The sequence below is a fragment of the Abramis brama genome (assembly GCF_963993115.1).
Source record: "Abramis brama genome assembly, chromosome: 2".
Taxonomy (NCBI): Eukaryota; Metazoa; Chordata; class Actinopteri; order Cypriniformes; family Leuciscidae; genus Abramis; species Abramis brama.
Window position 1 is genome coordinate 40158673 of NC_139964.1, and position 18822 is coordinate 40177494.

Consider the following 18822-nt stretch of genomic DNA (forward strand, 5'->3'; position numbering starts at 1 on the left):
CAAAGCTTATAGATCTAAAGCAACACCTTCCACAAACATCCTGTGCAGAGCTGCCAGTATGCTTTAAAACCTATACTGTTGTCTTTAGGTTCATCAGATGACAACAACAGTGTGATAAACTGTTGTGTGTCTGACAGCAGACTAGTCACACAGGAAACCAGTGGGCAGACAGGCTTGTACACTGCTCCAGCTTTGGTTAACACTTCCTGTCACTGGATGAAGCACTTCCTGTTTTAGTTCCAGCTGATGAAAGCACCTCTCAGTCTTGCATCTTACCCTACTTCTGGTTTATCTCTTGGTTATATGTTTTGAATAATCCTTATACACTGTTTTCAAATAATAATAATAATAATAATTATTATTATTATATTACAATCATCTATATTGCAATTATATTCTATATGATATTCATACCTCATCTGTGAGTTAACCCTCTGGTGCTTTTCGTTTTTTTACATAAAATATTCTTTTTTTTCTTGTAATGGTACGAAACTTGGTAAAGGTTTTGGCACTTGCTATACGACCACACACACCAAAAATTACCACATTGAAAATGAATGGGAAACAATTTTCGTCTAGTGGAAACGTTTGGTACTGCGACTTTTTTTTCTGAGACATCAAGCTCAAATTCGGAACACCGCTAGATTTATGACTTTGATTTTCTTGCAGTTTTAGAGAAAACGTGTTTTGGAAAACATACATTTCACATAAATATTGAAAGTAGTATTTTATATTTTTCATAACAATAAATGTTAAATTCTACAACTTTTTTAAAGTTCACTTTTTAAAACAAAAAACAAAAATTCACTTTTTCACTTTAGCAATAATCTGCCTGGCATTGTCTTTAAAAAGAGACCAAACTTAAACTTATTTTTTTTGCCGCTAGGGGTCGCTAATCTCTTACAATAACTAAGGCGTAGGTTGATGACGCATAAGCGGAATTATGGAACTTGCCGTCATGCCGATGGATCTAATAATGTTTATGGATGAGTGAATACATTGATGTTTTTAACATGACTGTGGTATGAAGCAGGTCGCGACTGCTAATAAGAGACAGATATCAGCTCCACACACGAGTCCCGCGGATATAAAGGAATGAGGACATTTCATTCTACCGAACTACACGCAAGTGCTGAATTACTACTCACACAGGTCAGTTTATTAGACGAATTAAACTTGTGAGGTAACGCAGCGCTGTTTCACTTGGTCTATCTTTACACTATCACACTAAACTGCATTTGAGTGTGTTGAAAGTTATAATGTTATTCTATGTGTTAGTTCGTTGGCTATATGAGACTAGCAGTGAGCTAGATCAACATTAGAATAACATACTGATCATATTCTAACATTTCATCATGTTGAGCTATATAACATTGATTAGTTTTATGTACATTTGCTCACCTCTACATTTGCGGGTCTCTGTCAAGTCGAACTTTGTCACGGACGTGGAGCTCTCGGCATCTCGAAAACGCCACGCCGATACTGATCCTCGTTTTAGGCTCTCCTTTTGTCCCAAAGTCTGCTTGCCATGGTCCATAATGTTTGAACAAAACAACAACAGCGTGAGCGTGCCGCTAGACGTAACGCAGTTATCCACGTCTGTCGCCATGTTACTAGTACAAGCGGAAACCAGGGATAACGCGGATATTACGTCATTGACAGACGACAAGTGACCAGGGACGAGCCATTATTTAAAATTGTAATTTCTCTGAAATTAAAAATCTTTGGGAACTTTTGGGATATTGTAAGTACACAACTGCAGGAAACATATCAGACTGTGCAAGTGATTTTTGTATACTTTATTACAAAATTCTTAAATACCTTTAAGTCTGTGCTCCAAAGCATTCAAAGCAAAAAGATTTATGACAGTTTAAGTTGGAAATGTCATTTTCAGGTCCATGCTCAAAAAGTGAATAAATGGTTTATAACTACTGCATAAATAATAATTAAGTAGGCTACCATAAATCCGCTAAAAATACAAAATGTTTTTTTTTTTTTTTTTTTTTTTTTAATTAAAATATATAATTTCTTTGAAATAAAAATATTCAGCCATTTTTGACCATCACACTTTGAGCACCAGAGGGATTAAAGCACTTGTCAGTGCAGACCAGTGGTGTAGTCTAGTTTTTTGTAGTGAGTATACTGTAATATACCCCCCCCCCCCCCCCCCCCCCCCCCCCCCCCTCATACTCACCCATCCCAGAGCGTCACCCCATAAGCACCACCACACTCACTAATGCATACAGTATGCATCGACATGAAATTGTCATTTACAGCTGGGGAGACTGGACTGATTTTCTACTGTTTAGTGTTAATCACCATCTAATTTAGCCAGTTAAGAGCTACATTTAGCCTTAGATGTTATATGAATATGGTCCCTGAAGCACAGGTTTTATCAGCTGACAATTTTCCCAAAAAAATAAAATAAAAATAATAATGAAACATTATAGGCACAAATACAAATTTACTTTTAGAAATGGTGTTTAAAAAGAAAAAAGAAAAAAAAAGGTGTTATTGTTTTGGCAAGTTTACTGTTTAAATTATAACATGTATGAAAACTTGTGTGATATTCCCTTAAAATAACGTTTTAATAGATTTTATTATTATTATTATTATTATTATTATTTTAAAATTAATTTTACTGTGCAATTTCTTTCTAATTTCTTTGAGTTAGACCAAACTTTTATTTTGGTGGGTTAGACATTTGAGTTTCTGTGTGTTTTAATAAACTATTATTATTATTATTATTATTATTATTAGGCCTACTTGAAGTATACTCTACTGTGCAATAGTAATATATTTCTGTTATCATTTCTTCAAGTTTTACCGAACTTTTATTTTGACAGGCTGTTTTGAAGACATTACAGTTTCTATGTGTAGGCTATATGAAACGAATGAATGACGATAGTTTTGTCAAATTAAATGGTGAAATTCTCGTGCAGTGACTCTCATAGCAGCTCTGCGATGAAAGTGCACATGTGTATCCTATCCTACATCATGTCTCAATACAGTGAAACGCTGAAAACACCACGAGCGTGCGTGAGTCACGCGTGCTTCAGTGTGTGTGTGTGTGTGCGTAGTGGAGCACACACTGAGCGCTCATTCCCAGAGACGCGTAGAACAATTGCAGTCTCTTTTAACTTTAATATTCACAGACACTGGTCCATATCATATCCCTACTTTTGATTTATTCATTCAAAAATAGCCAAATTCCGTGATGACGTTCTGCTTAGCAAGCTCCATTTGTGACTGGATTCCGCGATTCGGTGTCGCTTCGCAAACACTGACGGGGTGAATTTATGAATGAAAGTGTGAAAGTTCTGACACAAAACGAAGTTGTTACGTATCCTCACGATTTTTTAAGTGGGTATACGGAAATCCTTGGCCTTTTCTAGTGGGTATACGGCGTATACTTGCGTATCACGTAGACTACACCACTGCAGACCACAGTCCATATCCAGACCTAACATTTATAAGTTAAAGTCACCAGGAAATCAAAATGGACACGTTTTAAATGGAATTTTGCAGTATTTATTATAAATGATTTATCCGTGCACATAATTTATTTATTTATTTTAAATCACTTGCCCTTTCTTGATTATCTTTATTTAAAATAACTTCTCCTTCCTCTGATGATGACGTCTTCACTGGCGCGAGGGCGGGACAAACTGTCACTCACATGACATAATAGGCTTGTTTGAGATGTGCCTCTGCTTTTTAGGATGAACTATCCCTTTAAAGCAACTTTAGCCTCATCTAGACTCACCTGAAATGTAGGCGAGAGTAGGCGGCTGCAGTGAGGGGAGGAGTGAAAAAAGTGCAGGCAAGACGGAGAGTAGGCTACATACTTCTTGTACAGAATTAGACACCTACGAGATCAAAGGTGGGGGATTCACGCTCATGCGCCATGTTGATGATAAACTGGATGTAATTTAAGTTCTGTTGCTAATATGAAAATAAATATAATGAACAAGACACCCAAACTAGGCTACTGTTATTTATTTCTATTCGAAATACGTGTTTATCAATCATTTTTTTACTTTAATTACAATCATGTTTTTTATATATAGGCTATATATATTTTTTTTAGAAATATGACAACAGCAATCAAATAACCCATATAGAGATAGCACTGTCAGAGAGTTTGGGAATATTCACACATAATTTATTCACATAAAAAGTGGAGAGCCGCACAGTCGGTGGAGCAACTGCGGCCGACTGCAGAATCCGTTAAGTCCGCCTTACCATCGCGAGAGTTTTTTGACATACGTCAGCATGACATCAGAGCAAGGCGGACCACACTCGGACACTTCTAACCGGCATGCATCTTCGCGGTGATCACCGGTGATCGGTTCTGCGCAGATTTAGCTAATCTCAAACAAGCCTAGCCTACTGTGGCATAGCAAATGATTCAATCAATTCCCCTTGGAAAAAATCAAGTCCTGCCCTACATTTTATTTTGTTTGAGAAGCCGTTCGTTTACTTGGATATACATCACAATAAAGGAGAAAAGATACTTCAGTTTCATGGTGACTTTAATGCCTTTTCTGGCCATAGATTAGCCAGACTAACGTTCCCCAAACATAAATCAGCTCCAGTGTTCGTATCCAAATGGAATCTAAAATGGTAAAAAGCTATGATTTCCATAGTAAAGTTTATCAAAACATATATAGCTGATTCATTCATGTTTGCTCATCAGTCAATTTTATAAAAAAAAAAAAAAAAAAATGGTTGAGCCTTAAAATAATTTAATTGAATACCCTTGACTGTGTTAGCATAAAACACACAGTATTAAGCGCTATTTTTTAATATAAAAATGTTATAATTCAAGTGCTAAGTATAGTAAAAATGGCCCTTATAGCGTTGTTGAAGTAATTCTTTGTCGCCATCTGCTGGTCGTTGTTGACATAGCTCGCGAACCCATGTCATCACTTCTTATTATCAAGAGGCAGAAGGGGGCGTGGCATATATTTAAACAACTCATCATAATCATTTGGTTCTGCAAACACGCAGCTGTCCTGTGCACTTATCGCCCCTGTATTCACTGAACGGCGACATATCTGTTCCTGCTCGCAACAAGCAAGCTCGGTGGTACTGAGAGCTGCTGGGGGTTCAAGGTGTCAATTTGTAGCGGAATGTTTGCAACAGATTAAAAGAGTTGTGTTGGAGGCACGCGCGCGGGTAGCGGGAAAAAACACCTTGCGCTTTCGAGTCGACATCTGGGAAGTGAAATTTAAGAGTAATTTCAGGAAATCAGAAAACATAATTAAAACAGGGGCTTGCAGGTAAGTTAAGTTTGGGACGGGGATTTTTGCAGGGTGCCACAGGTGCACAGTGCTATTATGAGTCATAGCATATTTTGGGGTTGTTATATATAGTATTTGGGGAGTTTATTTTAACCCGTTCAGAGTCACACCAGTGGACGTGACTTTTCTCTGGTGTATTTGTCCTTTGGTAAACCCAAATAGCAAATGATTATTAGATTAGACGCTGGTAATTGTTTTTTACACTAAATGTTATTTAAAAACTACATCAATAATAGTTAGACTGTTGAAATTAAATTGTAGAGGTAACATTAAAAAGACAAGTCATAATATCGTGTTTTTATTGCTTTTTTGAAGATCTACTATATTGCAAAACAAACTGCTAATGTGATTTCAGTTATAATTGTCCTGCACAATTTGTACCAAAATTGATTGTGTGTGATATGTTATTTACATGTTTACAGTTAATATTAAGCTATAGCTTTATATGCTTCCAACTGAAACTCAAAAGCAGTGTTGAATGTCAGCTATTTTTCTTTTGATATATTATATATTTATTTATTTATTTATTTATACCAATATTTACATTTATATTATTTAAACTTTTTATATATATATATATATATATATATAAAATGTGTATAGATTAATATTTTTGTGTTCTTGCATATAATCTGGGTGTGAATGTGAAATGCACACAGGTGTGATTTGGAGCGGGGATGGAGTGGCGTCAGCAGTCTGCAGTCAGCTGTGAGCTCGCGTTCCAGGAAGCACAAAGATGGCTCGAGGTAATGACATCATCATCTAATGTGCAGGTCTTTTCACCCTCATGTTCTGTTGAGAAGATTGACCATGTTCTATGGGCACCCAGAAACGCCAGTGCTATTCATGTGTAAACTATTAGTCAAGTTTACCTGACAGATTTACCCCTTCGTGTATATTACGCAAACATTTTTTCAGAATGCAAAGAACGTGTGTGTGCTTTATGTTCCTGAACGTTATTTAGGAGGTCCAATTAAATGGAAACTAGACTAGATTACATTCATCGTGATGTTTTCAAAGCAGCTTTAGATGGCCTCTACCATTTGTGGTTGTCTTACTTTATCAGTTCTGAACCATTTGCAAAGTAGCCAAGTGCCATCAGCTCCATAAAATCCTAGATACCATGCGTCTTCTTTTATTAAACGATTAATTGTTTTGAATAATGATGTAATGCTTTGTTTGTTTTTCATCATGGTGGTTTTATTAGTTCACAGCAAGACATTACTTTGAGCAATAAAATGTGTACCGTGGTGCCCTTATAATAAAGTACCATCACAGTTAGCACAGTGATTGTATCAGATGCTTGATGTTATAGTATTTATTTAGTTAGTTCTATAATATATATTTAAGTACTATGGTATTTATATGAAACTTCAAAGAAATATATATTTTTTTTCAGTTGTACACTATCGTTCAAAAGTTTGGGGTGGGAAAGATTTTTTTTTTTTTATATATATTTTTGATTGAAATCTCATTTATTTGATAAATACATTAAAACAGTAATATTGTGAAATATTACAATTTAAAATAACTGTGTATGTGTGTATAAAAATAATAATAATATAAAATATTCCTGTGATTGCACAGCTGAATTTTCAATTACATCACAGTCTTCAGGATCACATGATCCTTTAGAAATCTGATTTGATGCTCAAGAAACATTTCTTATTGTTTCAAATAATAAAGTTTTGCTGCTTAATTTTTATGGAAGCGGTGATACTTTTTTCAGGATAGATTTATGAATAGAACGTTCAAATTATTATTAATAATTATTAGTATTTTACTTTATTTTTTTTGTAGCAATGTAAAAAGTCTTTACCGTAACTAGTAATCAACTGAATGCATCCTTGCTAAATGAAAGTTGTAATTACTGACCAGTGACAAACTTTTGAATGGTAGCGTATGTCCAGAAAACATGGTAGTACATTGGTACTTTTTTGTTAGTGTTTAGCTTTGCATGGTGAATGTGTTCTTGTTTTCAACAGCCTGCATTGAAGTCTTACCTCTCAGTTCTAACCACCATTTCCTGAAGACCTGTCGCTCTGCCATCGAGAATGCTGGTGCTTTTTTTTTATCCTACGCATTTTGTTGCATGCGTTTCAAACGTAACACTATAAAACTAATGCTTATCTTCTCTATTAAATATAAATGTATAAACTGAGATAGAATAATGGAATTGTGCGTAGTTGTTAGATCTCGCAGGTTCTGCTTTGGGTCTCTTTTGATGTAGACCTCACACAAGCAGCTATTGATGGAGTACATTCCATGCGCCCAAACAAGCTGATGATCAGGATGCAGAATTGGGCAGGCACCAGGGCAAGCATGGATGCTTCAGTGCATCTCAATCTGATTCTGAACACAAAGGACCCCTGAGCTGTTTGCAACATTCTGCGTGCCAAATGGCCACTCCACCACATTACTTTTGTAGAGTCAGGAGCTTGCTTGCTAGGGCACCTCAGTCTCCAAACATGATGCACTGTGTGGGAGGGTCTGAGGCCCTGTTTGAGTGCACTATTGCTGTATGTGTGGATGGTAAGACCTATTTGAATGGAACAGATACAACATGAAATGAGACAAGTTAGCTGCCTAACTTTAAGGCAGTGATGGCATGGATTGATTTGTGACTGATGTCGGAGGTTAGCAGTGGAGATATTGGTGTTTCTTTTCTTCTTCTTGTAAGTCATAGGACTCTTGTTGAATTTGCTCACAGTTTGTTTTGCTTGCTTAATGGCAGTAAAAGCAATTATTTGGTGTGCTATTGTATTGCATGTGATGAGTGAAGATCATACTCTGGTTAGAATATATTTGGTTGGAGTGGAAATAGCATGATGTGTTTTTGAGGGGGCCTGTGGTTTCCTGTCTCAGGACATTCACTCATTCATATATATATAGATAGATAGATAGATAGAGAGATAGAGAGATAGAGAGATAGATATATATATATATATATATAGAGATCATCGTTTCCTGTCTCAGGACATTCACTCATTCATATATATATAGATAGATAGAGAGATAGAGAGATAGAGAGATATATATATATATATATATATATATATATATATAGAGATATATATATATAGAGAGATATATATATATATAGAGATATATATATATATAGAGAGATATATATATATATATATATATATATATATATATATATATATAGAGATATATATATATATAGAGATATATATATATATATATATATATATATATATATAGATATAGATGGATAGATATAGATATAGATGGATAGATATAGATAGATAGATAGATAGATAGATAGATTCCTTTCTAATCGCGATTAATTCGATTATTAGAATTTTAAATCGACCGAAACAAATTATTCATGATTCTAAAATCCATGTTTCAAGATCGATGCATATACATCATCAGGATTTGTAATCCATGCATCAATAAAACACACCTTGTGTGTATGTATATATGTGTGTTGTATTGTTCTTGTTCTTGTTTATTTATATAGCACTGTTAAAACACAACCAAGGTTGAACCAAAGTGCTTTACATAAAAATTCTTAAAAAAAATAAGGACACACATAGACCAATAAATAGACAACATATAAAACACCACATCTAACCATTATACGCTACCAACATTAGGTGCGCTTTCAACAAATTCTTAAACATTGACAGCGATTTGGCAGACCTGATGGGTAGCGGCAGCTCATTCCACTGTCTCGGCCCTATTACTGCAAAGGCCCGGTCGCCTTTATATAGGCGATTTATTCTAGGCACTATTAAGTAATTTTTGATTCTCTGATGTATGTCCTGATTTGTGCCTGTGATCTGTTTGGGTTCTTTCCTTAACAGGAAGTGACCAACAAGCGTTTTGGAAGCAAAACCTTTCGAGTGGCCTTGGAGGATGGAGTCCTTCTGTGCGAGTAAATGCTTTTTCTATGATTTTTTACTTCTTTGAACATAGCAATGGGTCATTTTGCAAAATATATATATATATATATATATATATATATATATATATATATATATATATATTCATATTCCTTCTATTTTCAGGCTGATCAACAAACTGAAGCCAGGCATCATCAAACGACTTAACAGGCTGTCCACCCCTATTGCAGGCTTGGTGAGCATAATTTAAATGACATCAAAAATAATTTATTTAGTTATAGAATTAAGATTTAGTCTTCAATGAAACAATAGTTTTTTCATCAAACAGTTCAGATATACTTGTCAAACATTGTGCATATGCCAAGACGTTTTTCCCATGAGTCCTGAGGATTCCATTTATAAATGCTGTGCGTGTGTGTGTTGGACAGCACCTGACAACTGTCTCCTTCAGTTCCCACCCCTTTTCTGTTCAACTTGTCAATCTCTTGTACTAGTCAATTCTCAGTCGAGCTTCATCATCCAAGCTTCCCTATCTTGTAGCATCTGAACTTTTTTTTTTTTTTTTTTTCACTGGTTGCTTAATATTTGAGGATGACGTTTAACTTTTCGTTTACCCTTACTGCAATAGTCAATGCTGGTTTCTCTTCAGGATAACGTGAATGTGTTTCTCAAGGCTTGTGAGAAACTAGGGCTCAATGAAGCACAGCTCTTCCATCCTGGAGACCTGCAAGATGTGTCCACGCGCGTGACTGTCAGGTGAGCAGAGAGAAGTGAAAGTGCAAATTTCTGGTTTCTTTGTTGCGTTTCATTGCAATGTAAGACCTGTAACTGTTATGAACAGAGATGGCTGGATTTGCTGCCTGTGACATTTAATGTCTCTCTTGCATTATATTTGCGTAATTCAATTATCCATAAATATCTGATGCAAACCTATCTGTATTTAAACGTTATTACTGCCTTTGCGGTTTGTGTGAGTATAAAGAAATAAGTAAGTCTTCCATGTGAATGCAGGAAGAGGGTTAATTTGAATAGTGTTTGCAGTCTGATTACATTTCCATACCAAATGAAAGGCTGGATGAGTCCTGTCACACATTATCTGTCCTACATCAAACAATGATATCTGACCAACCAAGACCCATGTTTTAGTCAAGCTGCTTTATGAAAATGTATTTTGAATGATGACATTTAAATGGGGGAACAGTCAGACGTGACGTTTTGACTGATGATCTGTCACTAATAAATGGCTCACCCAAAAATGGAATTCTGTCATTGATTCAATTACTGTCGTTCCAAAGACTTTAGTCACTTTAATCGCAAATTAAGATATTTTTAATGAAACCTGAGAGGTTTCTGTTCTTCCACTGAAACTTAAAAGATCAGAAAAGGTCAGAAAAGTATTGTGAAGAGATGGATATGATTGTAAAGATTTAATTTAGTCTTATTTACATCTAAACAATGAGTGGCACACCGAACACATCACATTTGGTAAACATGGTAGCTTAAAAATGTATGTGTGAGTTTACCAAATGTGATGCACTTTATGTATGTGTGGTTTTATGTGAATACAAAATTTAGAAGATTAAATAAAGTCTTATGGATTTGGAATGACACAAGGCTGAGTAAATGACATATTTTCATTTTTGGGTGATCCATCCCTTTAAGATCAGGGATTGATAAAGTATACATGGAGCATGAACTTTACAGCCAACATGAGATGTTCATAGCTTATTTCACTTTTGATTAAATTGCGATTGAGCTTATTGAAATGTGAAAATGGTCTTTGTATGACAGGTGGTTGAAGAGAAGGGGTTCAAAACTATTCCTTCTCTTTCTTGTCCTCTCTCTGCCATAGTGCTTCTCATCCATTTTGACTTGAATGCCTTCTATATGGGAGAAATATGGTTGTAGTTCACATCTTGATGGTATTTTTTCATCATTGGAATTTGGATTTAGATTAAATTATTATAATTTATTAACAATTTATTGATTTAAATACTGTTAAATCATGAGGCCCTGGCACCAAACTGCTCTACTATCCCTATCAATACAAAAAGGTATTTTCAAGGTATTTCCAATAACTAATTTAATTTCCCAACTCTTGAGCTGTGCATTTCATCACACAGCCTAATTCTAGCCCTGAACAATAAATCTTGTCGTCCACCCTGCTGAGAGCTTCACGTCCCCACTGTTGGTCTTGTGGAGGGGCGAGGGGCAAGAGAGGGTGGAGATGAGGCACGGTGACCTCTAAATTTAGCCCCGAATGACTGTCCCTTCAAACCAAATGCTATGGTGAAGCTATAGTGGATCTGACTGCTATTTTTAACTTGCATGCTTTCTTGCGGTCATGTTGTTTTAGGGCTTAAGTGAAAGTGTTTCTGTTATTTCATCAATAACCTCAGATCAAGTGCTGTTTCTTCTAGCTCGTCGGACTTATTTTTAAGATAACGCAACACTGTGTAATGAGCGTCGGGTGTTTAGGTGCACTCCTCTGCAAATGCATGTTTGCTAGTCCATAGTGACAAACAGATGGCTCACATGTCCAGTGTCAGCACGCTGCGGGAACAAGTATGTTCCACTGTCAGATAGGTTACCGGTTCTTTTGAGCACTTGCTGATTGTCTTCATTGTACATAATGGTTATTGTAAATAAAAATCAAGTGTACATGATTAGTGACTTACAGTAAAGCTTATGCGGTATGTAGTTGAGGTCCATTTATAGCAGTGACTATATACCCGAGTTTTATTGGAGGGTATGGGGTGGATTTAGTTGCTGGTACTGTTAGTGTAAGCTGGAACTGATCTGTGTGTCTGACCATGAATGCTCATTGCATTTAACCTCCTTCTCTCCTGCTTAGACGTGAAGAGACGAGCAGGAGACTGAAAAACGTAAGTGTTTTTTTCTTTTTCTCTTGCTATTAAAAGCTTGGTATTAACCGCGAACTAAACGGTGAATCAAGTGGCTATGGCTTGTTTGATGTGGACTGAACGTGTCCTTTGACTCTCTTTAGTTTGCATACCAAACAAGTTGATTTGTAATTTTATCTCATTACAGTCTTCTGTGGTATTCTCAATGCGGTATCATTTAAAAGTGGACATTTAAAGCCACATATACTGCTTTGCATGCACTATTTGGATTAGGGATTGCTGACTAACATTTGAAATATGAAGTGTCTTCATTTGTTTAAGTTGATACTGATGACAATAATGCATGTAAGATATTGGAACTGGGGGTACCAATCTGCTCTGCATCTTTATTTTATTGGTAATATATTATGCGCAGACAGACATATTTCAAATATTGAAAATTATCTTGTATTTGTATTTGATTCCTTATTAGGATAGTTCTAATGATCTTAGAGATCCAACAGGCACTACAGAGCCCACTGTTGTCTTCATTGTCTTGTACATGTGCCACATTCCTACCCTGTTGCCACCCTGTGTTTGTGTGTGTGCGCGCAAACGGTCATGGTTTTCTAGATGGGAACAGAAATGAAACTGGGACACACAAGCCATTCATGCCACACGCAAGCATGCACAACACTAAATTCCCAGAGGCTTTGCTTTGGGCTCGTATCATGTTAACTTAAGTTGTGAAAACTGTAAGCTATAAACTAATCTTTACATGTTAAAAAAAGTTAATCTTCATCTTCATCTTTGTTTTAAAATATTATTTTGTCCTCATTTGTGTCCTCTCACTCTCACTCTCTCTCTCACCCTTTCATACTCTTTCTACATACAGGTTTTGATCACTATATACTGGTTGGGGAGGAAGGCCCAGTCTGATCCGTTTTACACTGGACCACAGTTGAACCTAAAAGCCTTTGAAGGTTTGCTGGGCATAGCATTATCCAAGGTATTTCCGTTTACTTTTTTGCATATTTAATTTTTAATTTTTTAATTTTCTTTTAAAGGAAGTGCAATGTAAGTTTGAGAGTTGTTGCATGATATAAATAAAAAATGTGCAGAGTGCCAAAAGGGGCATGGTGGTGGAAAAAAAATATGAGATGGGAGGGGATTTTTTTTTTTTTTTTTTTTTTGGGGTTCCCTGACAAACTTTGTGTTCGCGCACAAAGAATTCAAATGTTTTTTTGCGTGGGAACAAAGGATTTGCGAGTGAACGCAAAAGCATTGACTTATTATTTTTCCACCACCATGTCCTTTGAGGGGCTCCGTAGACATTGTCAATTTTATGTTTTTGCATTTTATTTATTTTTGTTTTGTTTTCGTTTTTTATTTTTAATTAATAAAATAATATAAAATATTTATAAACTATTTTAATTTTATATTATTATTATTATTATTATTATTATTATTATTATTATTATTATTATTATTATTATTATTGCTGTGAACCGATTACATTTTTTTTTACATCTAATTACATAATGTGCCGATTAATTAATCACATTACCCCTAAAAAATCATTTAAAGTCATTATTGTGTAAAGGGCATCAAATAGACATCACAAAAAGTAGTTTTAGAAATAAGTATTTTATTTGATCCAACATAGAATTTATTAGACATAAACTTTTAGGCTACAAGGGCCATGTTTTTTTTTCATTTTTTTTTCAGAAGTTATATCTGGATTTATTTATATTTCTTCTTTTATGTTCCGTAAAAGAAAAAAACAAACTCTAGAGTAAATGTAAATAGACATAACTATTCCCAAAACATGATTTTTTTTTTTTTTTAAATGAAGTGATACTCTTAAGTAAGACATTAAAATTGCCAGTAGTTGGCAGAAAATGTCTAAAGTAAATTTGAGTCATTCGTTCGATTTGTTCAAATGGCTGATTCATTCAGGAATGCAGTAAATAGGTGTGTTCGGCTTGAAGCAGCGTTGGGTGGATCGATCGGTGTATGACATCAGAGTAGAGAGCGATTCGAAAGCATACAGAGTCGTCTGCTCTCGCTGTACACCAATCAGTCTGTTCAGCGCTGCTTTAAGTAATACACATCTAATGGCTCTCTTTATGAATGGGCCATTGAATCATTGGTTCACCCAATTGATTTGCTCAAAACGCTGATTCATTCAGGAAAAAAATACCACTGTGTCTTGCTCGGAGACACAACAGTTCTGCTCTGGCTTTATAGGTAATTTCACGCTAAATTGACAGCCCTAATTATTATACAACATATTTATAAAATAAACATGTACTGCAAGTCTGAGAGCTGTTGTGCAAACGATAAATTGTCAATTTGATTTGTATAGAGCTTAAAATGCCTCGTTTAATTAAAACATTTCACATAGTTTTTACAATTTCGACTCTATCAAGTGTTTGCATTGAATCAAATCAAATCCTATCAAGTGTTTATGCATTGTAACAAGTCCATAAGTCAAATAAGCCCCTCTGTAGTCAGATTCATTACATTACTCATATAGTGAAACGTTACGTTTGAGTCTCATGCGTTTTGTGTTCTCACTAAGGACGTCACGCAGGTCCAGAACTCCCCATGCATTTTGGCCGCTGATAAAATGATTCACTCAGGCGTAAGTCTGTGTTGTCGGTCCTCGCGTAATAATTATCAGAGCACTGACTGACATATTGCTCAGTGTGTAGGTAATTTCTTCAGTCAGCGAAATGGAAAAACTTCTGTAAAAAACTTATTTGCCTTTCCACCCCTCTCTGAAGTTTTCTTCTCTTTGTTCACCTTCTACCAGGCTCTGGAGGAGTCTGTGCAGTCCAAGTCAAGTGTGAGGGACAGTGGGTACGTGGAGGGCTGGTTTTCTGACAGGGAGGATCTGTTAAATCTGAAGCAGTCGGGCTACAGGAGGGAGGACTCAGTCGAGAGCCTGGACTCAGTGGAGTTTCGCACACTCAGTGTGGCTTCAGACTACACCATCAGAGCCGGCAGTGAAGGTAAGACTGGGCGGTATGTGTCTGTCTGTTAAATGAATCATTCTTTTTGAAACCAATTACAATTGTTTTTTTGAGGGAAACTTTGTGGATATGTAATTAATGAAATCTTTACGGATATTTAATTATTACATTTGTGACCCAGGACCACAAAACCAGTCACATGGTTATTTTTTTTTTTTTAAATTGAGGTAGGGTAGGATAAATTTGTTAGGATAGGACAATATTTGGCCGAGATACAACTATTCTGGAATCTGGAATCTGAGGGTGCAAAAAAATCTAAACATTTGAGAAAATCGCCTTTAAAGTTGTCCATTTATGTTCGCGATTGTGCTGCATTCACTCACTAAAATAAATGTTTTGTATATTTACGGTAGGAAATTTACAAAATGTATTCATGGAATATGATCTTTACTTAATATCCTCATGATTTTTGGCATAAAAGTAAAATCGATAATTTTGACCCATACAATGTATTGTTGGCTATTGCCACAAATATACCCGTGCGACATGTGACTGGTTTTGTGATCCAGGGTCACATTTGTGTAATGTCCTTTTTATTGTACTAGTGTGCTCTTTTTAAGCTGGTCATCACAGTGAGAACTTTGCAGAACTTGTATGTTTAACGTCATTACTGATTAACGTCATTCCGAATGAATCCAATCACGTTTCAGGTTCTGAAAGTAAAGTTTATGCACTAGATTTAAAAACTAAATAAAAAAAACATCTAGATTTATTTTATTCAGCAAGGATGAATTCAATTGTACAGCCATTACAGTAAATACTTTTACATTGTAAAAAAAAACCCTTTAAAAAAAAGTTTTTTCTTTTTTTTTAAAGCTTTCTATTCAAAGAATCCTGAAATAAAACTGAACAGTTTCCACAAAAAATATTAAGTAGCACAACTGCTTTCAACATCGATGCTCATTTTGATCATATAAATGCATACTTGGTAAACATAAAAGACCGATCGCATCAACCCACAACTTTTGAACGGTAGTTAAAAACTTTGCGCACCCTAAACTTAATCTAATTTAAAAAGGTTGTTTGTGGCTATTACATCCATTTCAAATAAAATTTCTGTGCATATGTAGTCCATCAGTCAAAAACAGCTAACGTGTGATAATTTCACCGGAACTAACTGCGATATCTAAAATAAAATCAGACATGCCTTTTAGCAATTTTTTGCACAAATGTAGTCTCTTCCACCTGACCATTTCATAAGATGTAGGTAAATAAATAAACGTGAACATTCACATGACATTAATGTACACCATGACACTGAATTTGAGAGAGTAGTTGGAGTCAGAGGTTTACATGGCTAATATTTTCATATTTAACAAATTATTTAAGATCTACACAACCAGTTTTAATCTGATGGGAATTCCATTCAGATCGGGCTCAGTTGGATTGATTGAGGTGTTTACATGAAGGCTTTTCAGTCCGAATGTAGCCATGGTTTCTTAATCTCAAGTGAGCAAAAACATCAAAAATTTACTTCAGGGCATGATGGTACATACAGTTGCTTAAATATTTCCAAATTTTATCACCAAAATCACAATGTCTTGTTTACTTTGTGACTTCAATATTGCATCTCTCAAATACTTGGTAATGAAAGTTCAGTGCCTAGACCTTGTCCCTTCGCCTCATCCATTCACGTAAGTGTGACATTCCCAAACGTTCCACACCCATTTGGTAACGCACAGAGCTGCTGCCAAATGAAGGCAGGCTTGTGCCTGAGAGACTGCATTACTGCATGGAAGGCTGTTTGGTGCTCTAGCGCTGTCATGATGATAATGTCAGTGGATCGCAATAGCCGTGAAATTTCACAATGCATAATATCACAATGCATAATTTCACAGTTGATACTAATATCGGTACCACAGCAAAACTAATATGCTATTTAACACACTTTTATTTGAAAATGGATGTTTAATATTAACACATTCAATTAAGATAGTGGCATCATAGCCTGCAAGTATTTCTCAAATAAGTACTGTTAACAAATAAAATAAAGAACAAAACAAGCAATAAACAAGCATAATTAAACATTTGGAAAGTTAAATACTTCAAAGTTAAAAATTTAAAGTTCTCTGAGGTCCACTTACAGTGAGGAAAATAAGTATTTGAACACCCTGCTATTTTGCAAGTTCTCCCACTTGGAAATCATGGAGGGGTCTGAAATTGTCATCGTAGGTGCATGTCCACTGTGAGAGACATAATCTAAAAAAAAAAAATCCCGAAATCACAATATATGATTTTTTTAACTATTTATTTGTATGATACAGCTGCAAATAAGTATTTGAACACCTGTCTATCAGCTAGAATTCTGACCCTCAAAGACCTGTTAGTCTGCCTTTAAAATGTCCACCTCCACTCCATTTATTATCCTAAATTAGATGCACCTGTTTGAGGTCGTTAGCTGCATAAAGACACCTGTCCACCCCATACAATCAGTAAGAATCCAACTGCTTACATGGCCAAGACCAAAGAGCTGTCCAAAGACACTAGAGACAACATTGTACACCTCCACAAGGCTGGAAAGGGCTACGGGGAAATTGCCAAGCAGCTTGGTGAAAAAAGGTCCACTGTTGGAGCAATCATTAGAAAATGGAAGAAGCTAAACATGACTGTCAATCTCCCTCGGACTGGGGCTCCATGCAAGATCTCACCTCGTGGGGTCTCAATGATCCTAAGAAAGGTGAGAAATCAGCCCAGAACTACACGGGAGGAGCTGGTCAATGGCCTGAAAAGAGCTGGGACCACCGTTTCCAAGGTTACTGTTGGTAATACACTAAGACGTCATGGTTTGAAATCATGCATGGCACGAAAGGTTCCCCTGCTTAAACCAGCACATGTCAAGGCCCGTCTTAAGTTTGCCAATGACCATTTGGATGATCCAGAGGAGTCATGGGAGAAAGTCATGTGGTCAGATGAGACGAAAATAGAACTTTTTGGTCATAATTCCACTAAACGTGTTTGGAGGAAGAAGAATGATGAGTACCATCCCAAGAACACCATCCCTACTGTGAAGCATGGGGGTGGTAGCATCATGCTTTGGGGGTGTTTTTCTGCACATGGGACAGGGCGACTGCACTGTATTAAGGAGAGGATGACCGGGGCCATGTATTGTGAGATTTTGGGGAACAACCTCCTTCCCTCAGTTAGAGCATTGAAGATGGGTCGAGGCTGGGTCTTCCAACATGACAATGACCCGAAGCACACAGCCAGGATAACCAAGGAGTGGCTCTGTAAGAAGCATATCAAGGTTCTGGCGTGGCCTAGCCAGTCTCCAGACCTAAACCCAATAGAGAATCTTTGGAGGGAGCTCAAACTCCGTGTTTCTCAGCGACAGCCCAGAAACCTGACTGATCTAGAGAAGATCTGTGTGGAGGAGTGGGCCAAAATCCCTCCTGCAGTGTGTGCAAACCTGGTGAAAAACTACAGGAAACGTTTGACCTCTGTAATTGCAAACAAAGGCTACTGTACCAAATATTAACATTGATTTTCTCAGGTGTTCAAATACTTATTTGCAGCTGTATCATACAAATAAATAGTTAAAAAATCATACATTGTGATTTCTGGATTTTTTTTATTTTAGATTATGTCTCTCACAGTGGACATGCACCTACGATGACAATTTCAGACCCCTCCATGATTTCTAAGTGGGAGAACTTGCAAAATAGCAGGGTGTTCAAATACTTATTTTCCTCACTGTATAATGTAAGATTTTTATATTAAAAGCAGTCATAAATGGCCATTTATTTCTAAAATTTCTACCCTGATT

General features: G+C 36.1%; 1 protein-coding gene across 13 annotated transcripts in view; it reads left to right on the top strand.

Annotated features, from left to right (window-relative positions):
• The first annotated feature begins 4993 nt into the window (after positions 1 to 4993).
• lmo7b (LIM domain 7b) overlaps positions 4994 to 18822 on the top strand; it is a 49506-nt gene continuing 35677 nt past the window's right edge. For 6 of the 13 annotated variants that reach the window (XM_084098854.1, XM_084098851.1, XM_084098857.1 and 3 more), the window contains exons 1-8: positions 4994 to 5285; positions 5966 to 6052; positions 9140 to 9210; positions 9344 to 9413; positions 9828 to 9934; positions 12033 to 12063; positions 12917 to 13030; positions 14840 to 15038. In XM_084098854.1, the coding sequence (XP_083954980.1) occupies positions 5984 to 6052; positions 9140 to 9210; positions 9344 to 9413; positions 9828 to 9934; positions 12033 to 12063; positions 12917 to 13030; positions 14840 to 15038 (661 nt within the window). In that variant the 5' untranslated portion in view covers positions 4994 to 5285; positions 5966 to 5983. The remainder of the gene's footprint in view (positions 5286 to 5965; positions 6053 to 9139; positions 9211 to 9343; positions 9414 to 9827; positions 9935 to 12032; positions 12064 to 12916; positions 13031 to 14839; positions 15039 to 18822) is intronic. The other 7 variants (XM_084098859.1, XM_084098861.1, XM_084098860.1 and 4 more) reach the window with 2 other exon arrangements.